Source organism: Ailuropoda melanoleuca, chromosome 8, assembly GCF_002007445.2.
Source record: "Ailuropoda melanoleuca isolate Jingjing chromosome 8, ASM200744v2, whole genome shotgun sequence".
Classification (NCBI taxonomy): Eukaryota; Metazoa; Chordata; class Mammalia; order Carnivora; family Ursidae; genus Ailuropoda; species Ailuropoda melanoleuca.
This window is the reverse complement of record NC_048225.1, coordinates 23,638,945-23,650,379: the sequence shown is the minus strand read 5'-3', so window position 1 is coordinate 23,650,379 and position 11,435 is coordinate 23,638,945. Positions and strand designations below refer to the sequence as shown.

The following is an 11,435-nucleotide window of genomic DNA, read 5'->3' as shown; positions in this document are numbered from 1 at the left end:
ACGGGGGCGAGGGGGAGGGACGGGCGAGCGAGCGCCAAAACTCCAGACTGCACAACTGCAGCTTCAAGTGTCTGGCCCCTCGCTCGAGGCCATAATTAATTTGAGATTTATTTTTATTGGAGAACTCGAGTCTCGTCTGACCTTAGCCAAACAAGGCAGCTCGAGCCGCCCCTGGATGCGCTTGAATGCCGGGGAATATTTCTGCAGGAAGGCTCTGCAGGCGCGCCTGCTTTGAATTTGTTTCTCAGACTTCATCTACTCACAGATTGAAGGAAGATTTAGAGCCTCTGCTCGCCCTGCCCGCTCCCCACGCTCGTTCTTGCCTTAGCGCCAAGCGGGTTCAAAACGCTACGTGGGAGGCCGCGGCGGCTGGAGGGCCGGGGGCCGGCTGGCCCGGCTGGGGGAGGGTCTCTGCGCCCCGAGCCCGAGGCGTTCCGGGCCGGGTCCCCAGACCACGCGGCGTCGACGAGGAAATCCCGAGGGAGTCCGAGGCCGACCAGAGAGCACAGGCTGACAAGAGGTGGAGACCAGCCAGGTGCTGGGGCTCTCACCCAGCCCCGGCGCCTAGACTGGGGCCTTGGGGGGGCGGGGGGACGGGAGCTTGCCAGCCTCTCCAATCTCCGTCCGCCCTGCCTCCCAGCCGCCGCAAACAGCATTTATTCTAAGTACAGACCTGTGTCCTTGAAACGCCACTGCGGGACCTGCCGGCCAGATGCTGCCCCTGGGCCGTGTCGCAGTGAACATTCTGGGGCCATAAGCCTCCCTTGGTCTGGTTTTGGGGAGGGGGGCTGTCGCCTCCAGAATGTAGCATGGGTTGAACCAACGGGCTAGGTGGTGAAGGAGGAAGAGCAAGGAGTCTGGAAGACTCGCAAAGAGGGCAAGTGGAGGACCCAGCCAGTCTCCGTGGGGCGGGCGAGGAGCCTTCTGGGTTGTGCTCCCCGAGCTGAAATTGACAAGTGATCTGCACAGTGTGGGGGCAGGATGACTCCCGGTATCTGCACGTGGAACATCCAGGTCGAAAGTCTCACTGAGGGACCTAGGGTTTGAATTCGGGCTCTGTGGACTTCAACACGTTCCTTAAACTCCCTGTGCCTCAGTGTCTTCATCTGTACGTTGGTGTTGTAATAGGACCTAACCCTCAAAGGGCTGGCTGCCCTAAACCTGAAATGAGTGTCTAGGATTTGCTTGACAGCACAATTCTGCCCTTATTATTTCTATCTCGGCCCCACCCTTCACAAGCTGTGTTACCTTAACTTCTCAAGACCTCAGTTTCTCATCTGCAAAATGGATTACCCCCTAGGGTTGTTATTAATGTTAAATGAGTTATTACAAATACAATGCTTAGAACAGGGCCTGGCAAAGGTAAGGGCTACCTTAAAGTTACCACCATCATTCACCTACTGCGTTGTCATTGTCTTAGTCACCCCTGTTCCCCTCCCTCCCTTTCCCTTGCTCTTCCCAGCCTCTTAGCCCCACGCGCAGCACTCTCCTGCGGAAACTCCCCGAGCACTCTGAGGGTTCTCAGAACCCAGATCGCTGCCGGGTGGAGAGGGCACCATTGGCTGCTGCGGCGGCTGGGCTCCAGGCTCGGGGCCTGGGCGCCTGGGCCCGCGCGGTGTTTGTCAACAACCTCGGAGGTTCCTGACGCAGAATGGCTGGGGCTTGGCAGCCGGGGACTGTTTGTGCCCCTCTGGCAAATGGTCCTTGTAGGGAGCCGGAGAAACAGACCCAAGATTGTCCCTGCTACGCAGACCTTTCGCCGCCATCAATGCACCCCTTTGTGCAACAATACAAACTTTGTGGCTGCTGAAAAATCCATTTTTCCCCCTTGAAAAGAGCTCCTGCGGCGAGCCGCTCCTTTGGCTGCCCAGGGCTCCTAGACTGCCGCTTCTCTCCCTGCTCCCCACTCCGGACCAATCTGTTCTCCTGGGCCGTTTGCTTTTTCTCTGACTCTCGGCCTGTGTCAGTCTCCTGGGCTCCCACTTGCCCATCTGGGGTTCCTCATCCCGGTTTTGGGTCCCCGGGTGTGTGCAGACCGGCGGTGGGGGTGGGAGCTGTGGATGGGAGAGAGACTGCAACTCCCCACCTCGGGGCCACTTGCAGTCTTTGGGGCCAGGCTGGAGACGACAGCTCCCTTAGCTTCGAGTGCTGGGAGTGGCGGGGCGGGAGGGGTCACAGCCTGCCGAACCTCTCCGGAAAACTGGACGCCAGCGCGCTTTAGTCTCCTTGTGTACGCCCCGCCACCTCCTGGGATCCCTCCGTCCAGCCACCCATTTATTGATTGTTGATACATCGATTCACTTATTTTTCATTCATTCATTACAGAGTAAACACCTCTTACCCGCTCCAAGGCTCCAGGACCTGACCTCCCCAGAGTGACTATAAAACTCTTCTAGACCTCGAAAGAGGGTGGGGATGGGGGGGGATGCTAACCTGTCTCCACAAACTTCCCTTTAGAGAAATGGGAGGAGGGCCGAACGCAAAAGTGGCTCTTCCAGAGAGTCGCACGCCATCGAGGTGGCCACGCGCCGGCAGACTCTCCCACACTTCGGTGGCTCTCGCGGACACCGGAGGGAGCTGGGCCGGGGCACGCAGGTGGGGGTGGGGGCCCCCTTAGGGGCGGAGTTTCAGGGAGAAGGGGGCGGGGCCGGGACCTGACCGGTAGGTTTGCAGAATCGCGGTGGGCCCTTCCTCCTCCCAACTAGGGAAAGCTGAGACCGTCACCGCTCCCGGCTTCTACCCGGAAGGAGGGAGGTCGCGCCTGAGTCCCTACCCCGGGCACCCTCGGCCCCTCTGGCGGATTTTCACTTAAACGTGTAACCCAGATGTCCTGGCCTCGGTTTGTTTACATTCTTGGGAACTGTTGTGAGTGAAAAAAACGTTCTACATGCTGTCAAATATAGCAATCTGAGCTTTGGAGGGGCGGGTGGGGCTAAGGAAGGTCGGCTTGAGGACCGACGGGGTGTCGAACCGGTGGGAGAAGCGCGTCGCATTCACACACCCGCGCACACACGCCCACAGGCTCACCTGCACACCCCCAAGTACACCCAGACACTTAACTTGAAATCTGCTGAGTGCCCGCGGCCGCGAGCGCAAGACCCACTGGGATCCGACAGTGGCTCGCGGTTCCCCGCCTTCCCCACCACGCGCATCCACTTCCAGTCTCCCAAACAGCGCCGGCCCGAGAGCGTGCCTCCCCAACCAAGGATTCCCGAGGGTCTGTGCCACCCTCATCTGGTCCGGAGCGCCCCAGGCTACAGATCTCCCCGCTGACCTGCGAAAGGGGGTGGAGGGACCATAGGCCTGGGTGGCAGTGGCGCGGGGGGTCATTACCTGTTTAAAGACGCTGTCATGTCTTACCTTGACGTAAGACGATGTGTCGGGGACTGTCTGAAACATCCTCGGTTGGTGAGAAAGGGTCGGGAAGGCCCAGGAAGCAACCTGGGTAGGAGAAACCTCAGTCACCAGACAGTACACCACGTGTGAGACGGTGAGGGGTTGGGGTGGGGGTAGGTGATAAAGGAGGAATGTAAAGGGAGAGGACGCAGAGAGTTGGGAGGCTGGTTCCGCCTGGGCCAGCAAGGGAGGATCCGAGTGGTTAGGTAGTGGGCACCCGCCCTGAGCCTCTGCCTCCAGACTTCAGACTAGGAGATGGTGAAGGTTGAGAGCCAGCTCACGCCATTGGGTCTCTTTCCCACAGCCCTGTAACCCTCCCCTACCCAGATCGGAGACACCCATTTCCCTGGAACCTGGGTAGTTTCACACCTGCGGACACCCGGGGTGGGGGGGGCGTCTGAGCCGGAAGAAAGAACGCTGCCTGGATAGAGGTAGGATTCCCCGCGGATGCAGCCCAGGACCCCAGGAAACAGATATTTACAGAGCTGCACAGATCTTCTGCCTGGCTCCCCTAGGACCCCACGACTCTGCCAGTGTCCAGCTGCCCCCCTCTTCTCTGCTACTGGGCTGCTTGGGGAGGAAGACTGGCGGTAGCTTCTGGAGGTCTAGGGAGGCCCTTTCCCCCAGCCCCTGCTTCTTAAATAAAACAGTTTTATGGCAGAGACAAAGACAATGAATGATGCAACCTTATTTCTAGCGGCGGAGGAGATGGTGTCTGAAGTCTGAATATTTGGGCTGGTGGGTGCAAAAACCACTCTAGGATGCCAGGTGCCTCTGTGAGAGTCTCTCCCTGCCTTGCCAAGTCCGGCGGCTATCTCTCCCCTCTTCCCTTCCTTCTCTTAAACCATCTTTAACGTGGCAGCGTGTAGCTTCTCCGGCAGCCAATGTGTTTCTGATAAAGCACTTTTCTCCCCACTAACAAATTCCAGCTTTTTGGCTCCTGAAGCCACAACACACATACAAGAGTTCAGGGACCAGGTATGTTCCTTTGGGCTCCTAGATTCCCATTCCCTGCCTCTATCCTGGGGTCCTTGCTGAGAGTGTCCCCCATTTTCTTTGAAAGTTGGAGTGAAATTTGCAAGGGAAGTGAGGGGTGGGGAAGGGAGAGAAAAAAAAGCCCCGGAGAGAAGAAGAGAAAGAAAGAGTCTCAGAAAGCCTCCCATTTGCCGGCTGCAACTGGAGCAGGCAGCCGGGTGGGGCGGCGGGAGAGGCGACACCACCGCCCTGCATTCCCCCAGAGATCCCACACTCCAGAACACTCACCTTAGACACCCTTTCCTGTTCAGCCAGCAGGAGCGAAACTGCAGCAACTCCAGGTTTTGGAGTTCTGGGTGCTAGTTCTATGCGCTCAGAGCCCCCGATGCTCGATGTGGAATTAAACCCGCTGGCTGCCCGGAGTCGAAGTGTGCCTTTCTCCGCAAAGCACCCACACAGCCAGCCTCAGTCCCTGCATGAGCTGGGGGGCTGTAGAAACCACTCCTTGGTCTGTGTGCCCTGCAGCTTTCCTCCCTGACGCCTCTCTTCGTCCCACTCCCCCTTCCTCTCTCCTTTCCCGTCTTTTAATTTGATTTCCGTTTTCTTATCAATATTTCAACTGCTGTCTGATGAATTGTTCCAATAGACAGCCACCCATCTGCCCCTAGCTGCTTTTCCAGAAACCTCCCGGTGGTGCTAGGAAATGTCAAGGAACACTGGGAACCACACACATATCACAGATGTAAAGCCAAGAGGAGACATGGAGACCCAGGCCCGCTTTTATGTGATTTTAGTTTTAAATGATTGCTGTGCAAATAATTATTTCTCAGACTTACACAGTATGACAGAAGTCCTCTTTGCTTTTTCAAGTCCTTAAGTCCGGCTTACTTAAAGGCGACTCTTCCCCTTATTTGGAACTCCCTTGGAATACATCCTTTTCTGACCTATGTCTTCTGTCTTCTAGGCTGCATCTATAAGAGCAAGGAGATTTGCAAATGTCATTAGCAACCTTATTATGGAGTTTCAATTTTAAAATACATTTAACAACACCCTCGCTCAGGAGTCGCTTCTGGGTCCTTGAGTTTGTGATTTTTAAAAAATTTTGGAATCTGGCTCATTTCTTCACTTCAAGACCTGGTCTTGAATGGGGCTCCACATTCGCTCTTTTAGTTGCCCAATCCAGGGCCATTCTCCACAAAACAGCTGGGCCTCATCGCCATGCCGGTGAGTTGCCTGTGTGCTCCCCCCCGGGTGGGTGGTTTCCACACCCTTCCATGACTTTGCTTCTCCTGAGTCTACAAAAACCAGGAGCTGTGCACCCGGCCTCTGCCTAGAACACTTGGCAGGGACCAGAGCAGCTGAACTTGGGTGTGTGTTCCTGTGGGGAGGCGCGGGAAGCCAGGGGTGACAGGTAAGTGTAGAGAGTGTGTCAGTTTGTAAGAACAAAACCGTAGCTTTGTTACCTCTGAGAATTAGCCTCAGTTTCTCAAGCTTTCCCCTCCTCATTCTTTCTTGGGTACCCAGACCCCTGACTGCTTTGGTTCTGGACACTGAGAACATTAACTTGGTACCTGCTCCTTCTTCTCCGCCTCCCCACTCCCCACCCCTCAACTGGCTCTGGAAATTTCTGACCGAAAGCAATTGCTAGGATTCCATTTCTGGAGAAAGCACACTTATCACCCAGATCTCCCCACGTGGGGGGTATGAAGACTGGCGGCAGGGTTATTCATTATTTCCTTCTCAACAATATCCCGATTTTTCTCTCCAGTCCCTCCCCCAAAGCTCAACATATTGAAACATTTTGCTGCTTAATAAGAGCAGCCGGGAGAGCTCTGGGGTGAAAGGCCAGCCTGGGACCGTGACTGGGGCTGCCTGGGCTCGGGGCTGACGGCCAGGCTGCCCCCGCCCAGCACATTCCTGACCATTGCTTAGGAAAACAAGACAGGCTTGGGGAGGGGAGGGGACTGAAGTACCAGAGCCAATGCCCCCATAGTTTTGTTCCTGGGATTCAGTGGAGAGGTCGTCTTCCCTCCCAAAGGGAGCAAACACTAGAGGACCTGCTTCAGCTTTTAAACCCTTCTTTAGATTTCAGAGTTGTTATCACATCCTTATTTGGAGACCTATCTATCCAAGGTTGGCCTCCCTTCCTTAGGTAAGCTCCCAGGAAGGCAGGTGTGGGGTTTGTTTTGTTGGCTTCTGGTTACCCTGTGTCCGTGCTGAAATTGACAGGCGGCGAAGCAGAACAGTTATTGAACTCTGCCTCTTCTTTCTGAACAATAAGAAGGGGATACGAAACAAACCAAACCAAACCATCACACTGTAATTAAGGGAAAACTGACAGGAACATTTCACCTGAGTGAACTAATTCATTTTCTGCTTTGCAGGGTTGGGGGAGGTCGGTGCTCACATGCCGACTTCCTTTTTCACATAAGTGGTTTAACCGTGGATCAAGAGATCTTCTCATTCTCCAAGCACCGTGGGTGTGGTCCACTGACGGAGGTCTGTACCAAACTCTTCAGCATTGCGTGTGTGTGTGTGTGTGTGTGTGTGCACACGCATGCATATATGCCTCCTATTTCCTCCTCTTCCTGTAATTTGAAGAGCCAGAATGGGTATTTGCACCGAAGATCATGCCAATAATAAAATCTTGGTGGTCCTGGAAAAACAGATGAGCTGAGAATGAAGTAAGGACTGATCTGGACTCCCTTTCAGTTAGAGTTTCGAGCTGGACCTCTTTGGACACGCGAGGTGGTAGGGAAGCTTGTGTATGCCCACCCGGGGAGTGCCTGCAGTCCTAACCACCCTGTCTGGGAGCAGGGGTGGGGTGGGATTAAGACCCAGGCTATCTCATCCTTCAGAAGGATACGGCCCACTCCCTTTGTCACCTGGAGCCTTCAATTTGCCAGAAGAAAATTGCTGAAATTGGTAACAGCTGCCATAGGAGGAGCCTGAGAGAGGAGAGAATGAAGGGAAAGGGGCAGGAAGACTCATTAAAGCCAGCTTATCCCTCTAACTGCTTCCAAAGGGAAAGGGGTGGGGGCTTTCTTGCTCCATGGTTACTGCTCCCTCACCAGCCAGTACCAGGTTGCTTCCTTGGGCCATGGATTTGCAATCCAGAGCCTGGTCATTAGCAAGTGCCTCCCGTGTTGAGTTTAGGAGAGTGGGAGATTGGAATCCAAGAAACACCCCCGGTAGGGGAGAAGGTTAGTTATTTGGGGGTTCTGTGATTCTCAGCAAGACCATTAGGACTCAACTTCCTTATTTGGCTAAGGAGAGAGCTACAACTAGATCATCTCGAGATGCCTTCCGCTAGGAGTATGCTATAATTCTGTGGGATTAGTTAACCTGGGAAAGGATTTGAATCAAAGGCAAATTCATGTTCTAGGGTTAGAAACTGTGGGTTCCGGTTTTAGGTCTGCTCCCAGTGAGTAGTGTTATGAACTGAATTGTGTCCCTCTGAAATTCATGTATTGAACGCCCTCACCACCAATAATTGAGAATGTGAATGCATTTGGAGACAGGGCCTTCAAAGAGGTAAATAAGGTAAAGTGGGTGGGCTTAATCTCATAGGACTGGTGTCCTTATAAGAACAGGCATTTAGTACACAGAAATGTGGGAGCACAGAAGGAAGACCACGTGCGGGCACAGTGAGAAGGCCACCCACGGCAAGCCACGGAGAGAGGCCTCAGGAGAGGGCAAACCCTCTGGGATCTTGATCTTGGATTTCCAATCTCTAGAACAGTGAGAAAACAAATTTCTGTTGTTTAAGCCACCAATACTTCGGTATTTATTACGGCAGCCCTAGCAAACTAGTACAACTGGGGAATAATATTTTGCCATGATCTGGTTTCCTCGAGCAAATAAAAGAATTGACAATGTTGACACACTTTACCCAACTCTTCTGGAACCCTCTGTGATGATCGCTATCTATTTATTGCACATCCACAATGTTTTTGGCCCTATGTAGCCTCGTGTATAAAGCCATATTCTGGTCTTTGTGGTTCTTTCCACCCCAAATAAAGACTTTGAAACCACACTGAGTTTCAATGTCCTCTATATTTTCTATTCCCTTTGCTTTTAATGATGGAAAGGAAGGAAGTTGCTTCCTGCTCTTCCAACAAGCAATTTCAGATTTTAAAGGGTAGCCAACAAGATGTCACACTCCTTATCTCTCATTATTTGTGTCCTCTTGTAGCCCTTGACAGGCTGCAAAGCTAGACTGAGCTCCTGGAAATTACAAGGAGAGAGAAGAAGTGGGAAATCTGCTCAGGGAGATAAGTCCAGGAAATGGAGGCAGTGAGTAGAACAGCATCCATGAGCAGAGCTGTCAGACTGGGGCACTTCGGATTCTGACGTGTGTGAGCAGGTCAGTCCTTTGATTCCCATCACATACCAACACACACACACACACACACACACACACACACACTCATTCACTCATATTCTCAGCATAACAGAGGATCTTAGGACGGGGTGCAAAATAAGGAGCATTCAGAACAAGGATGAAGTGTTAGATCAAGAGATCTGTGATCCGAACAGGTGCAAAGGGCCTCTCCTAAGCTAACGGAGTCATCCCTCACCCCCGCCTACAGATCAAACATATAGAAAGTTTCCAAGGACTGGGGCGCCTGGGTGGCTTAGTTGGTTAAGTGTCTGACTATTGATTTCAGCTCAGACCATGATCTCAGGGTCCTGTGTTTGAGCCCTGCACTTAGTGTGGAGTCTGCTTGGGATTCTCTCTCTCCCTCTACCCTTAACCCTTACCCCCACCCCACCCCCCAACCCACTCAAGTGCTCTCTCTCTCTTCAAAATAAATAAATAAATAAATAAATAAATAAATAAATAAAATTTTCTGTGGATAAAGAGGTGAGGTTACTGAAGAATGAGTAAGACCAAGCATTAAGGCAAAGAGGAGCTCTTAAGACCAAAGATTTTATATACATTATATTCTTTCCTTCAATCCCCTTAGCAAGTTTTTCTCCTCCTTAAGTTACCTCTTCATGAATATCAATTAATTACTTTTATTTTATTAGATAATCGCTGAGCCCTGTTCGAGCTTAAATTTTTATAATTCTAAAGAGCATATTACTAGTCTCATCTATGATGACTTTTTTTTAAGTTGTTGGGAGACATTATTCATCCTTGCTCCTGTTTAAAAGAGAAAAGAAAAAACCGAGACAACAGTTAGCTGGGCCAATGCCAATCCTTCTAATAATTCAGTACAGTTCCAGGTCGGAGGATGCTTTTTCTGACTGAATGGAATAGTTCATTCATGTAGCCATTCATTCATTCATTCATTCATTTGTTTGCCGGGGGTGGGAGGATGGGTCATGGGAGGGACCTGGTAGTATCACTTGGCTATCTCTGAGAAGGCAAAGGTTTGCAGAAACTGTGTTATCTTTGCCCTATCAACCTGGGCAGACTCAACCCTCAAGAAGAGAAAAGAGACCAGAATTAAGGAAAGCATCAAGTTCAGAACTGCTTGTAGAAAGAGTCACCTTCACAGTGTTAGGGGGAAATGAATCAGGGATTTTAAAGGATTCAAAACATAACTGGGTAGAGTGGGACAACTGGCGTGTCTACTGCAAGTTTGAGGTGGGGGATGGTTGTATTGTTGAAAACAAAACATGCTGTTGAGAAAAACCCCACAGAAGTAAAATTATGCTTACTCTGGCTACCAAGAACACCAGATTGTCTGAAGTATCGATGCTCCCACCTGCCTTTATAACCCCAATTTAAAAAAGAAAAAAGAAAAAAGCCTAGACAAAACTCGAGCTGGGCCCATGCCAATTATATCTGACATAAAGGTCTTTGGGGTATATTTTTTTAATGGGGGTGGTAGGAGTGGGGTGAGTTGTGAGAGATATTTGAATGAGGACAGATATCAGTAATATCCCCAATACTAATACCTAAGGATAGTCTTTTGAGAACGGAGATGCTTTCGACCAAGCGCTTCCAATCTCTAGACAGAAAAGACGCTGTGTACATGCTTGTTTGATCAAATACGGGTCTGATGTGGCATTATTATTATTTTGGTGACCCTCGACTTTGATAGATGGGGACAGGGGGAGAGAGCATGGTCACTCACTATTACTTCAATGCACGTCATAGCTGAACACAAAACAATGTCCCCCACTTAACACAATAAACACTGGGGACTCACTGCCTTGTGAGTTCCTCTCAGGGAACCTGCTTTCCCTAGATAAGAGATCAAAAGTCGTGGGTGTGTTTTCATTTTCTTGGTGTGTGTTTTTAAATCAGACTTTGTGAAGTAAGGTGTCTCCTAGATTTTTGGCTGAGTTCAAGGGGAACATAGGTTTAGTCCGAATCTTTGTTTTTCTTTTTTAAAAGATCGGATTTGCGAGTGACACACAGATGAACCGAATATTTGACTGTGAAATTCTCATTGCTTCAGAGTGATTGGTAATGTGGAGATGGGCAGAATAGGAATTATATTTCACACTCTGTGAAGTCTGCTTGCTGCTTCTGTGGGTGATGATTTTGGTTCTGTTTTATAAAAATTGAAAAGAAGGGGAGGGGTGGAATGAAGTGGATCTTGATGAAATAGGTAAGTGTGTAATGCCCCCTCCAGTCCTTATCACTCCCTTCTCCGAGTTCTGACCCGGGGTGTGGGTTGGCCTATGAGACTCCCAGAGCGTGCCTGGCTTCATATGGAGCTAGTTCGTGTGTCCTTTTTTGACTCAGCTAGCCACTTAGCTCGCTAGCTGTCTTGTGCTTTTGAGATCCCTATCCTTTGCGTTCTGCTAAACCGTTTATTTTTTATTTATTTTTTTAAAAATATTTATTTATTTATTTATTCGACAGAGATAGAGACAGCCAGTGAGAGAGGGAACACAAGCAGGGGGAGTGGGAGAGGAAGAAGCAGGCTCATAACAGAAGAGCCTGATGTGGGGCTCGATCCCATAATGCTGGGATCACACCCTGAGCCGAAGGCAGACGCTTAACCGCTGTGCCACCCAGGCGCCCCTAAACCGTTTATAGAAACAGCATTGCCAGTGGGAAAGCAAAGCCAGGGAGGAGGGTTCTGGTTGAAAATTTCATG

The 11,435-nt window shown here is 51.0% G+C and overlaps 1 protein-coding gene and 1 long non-coding RNA gene across 5 annotated transcripts in view; one reads left to right on the top strand and one right to left on the bottom strand.

Annotated features, from left to right (window-relative positions):
* The window catches only part of FLI1 (Fli-1 proto-oncogene, ETS transcription factor), a 121,539-nt gene extending 116,680 nt beyond the window's left edge, over window positions 1–4,859 (bottom strand). Inside the window, exons 1-2 of one of the 2 annotated variants that reach the window (XM_011221674.3) lie at window positions 4,660–4,859; window positions 3,361–3,441 (exon numbers count right to left, since the gene is read on the bottom strand). In XM_011221674.3, coding sequence (XP_011219976.1) covers window positions 3,361–3,399 — 39 coding nt within the window. In that variant the 5' untranslated portion in view covers window positions 3,400–3,441; window positions 4,660–4,859. The remainder of the gene's footprint in view (window positions 1–3,360; window positions 3,442–4,659) is intronic. The other variant, XM_011221669.3, reaches the window with a different exon arrangement.
* Window positions 1–11,435, top strand: part of LOC117803341 — a 37,141-nt gene that overhangs the window by 5,277 nt on the left and 20,429 nt on the right. The window contains exon 3 of one of the 3 annotated variants that reach the window (XR_004627093.1): window positions 6,756–6,870. This is a non-coding gene — a long non-coding RNA (uncharacterized LOC117803341). Of the gene's footprint in view, window positions 1–3,700; window positions 4,076–6,755; window positions 8,389–11,435 lie in introns of those variants that run through there. The other 2 variants (XR_004627090.1, XR_004627091.1) reach the window with 2 other exon arrangements.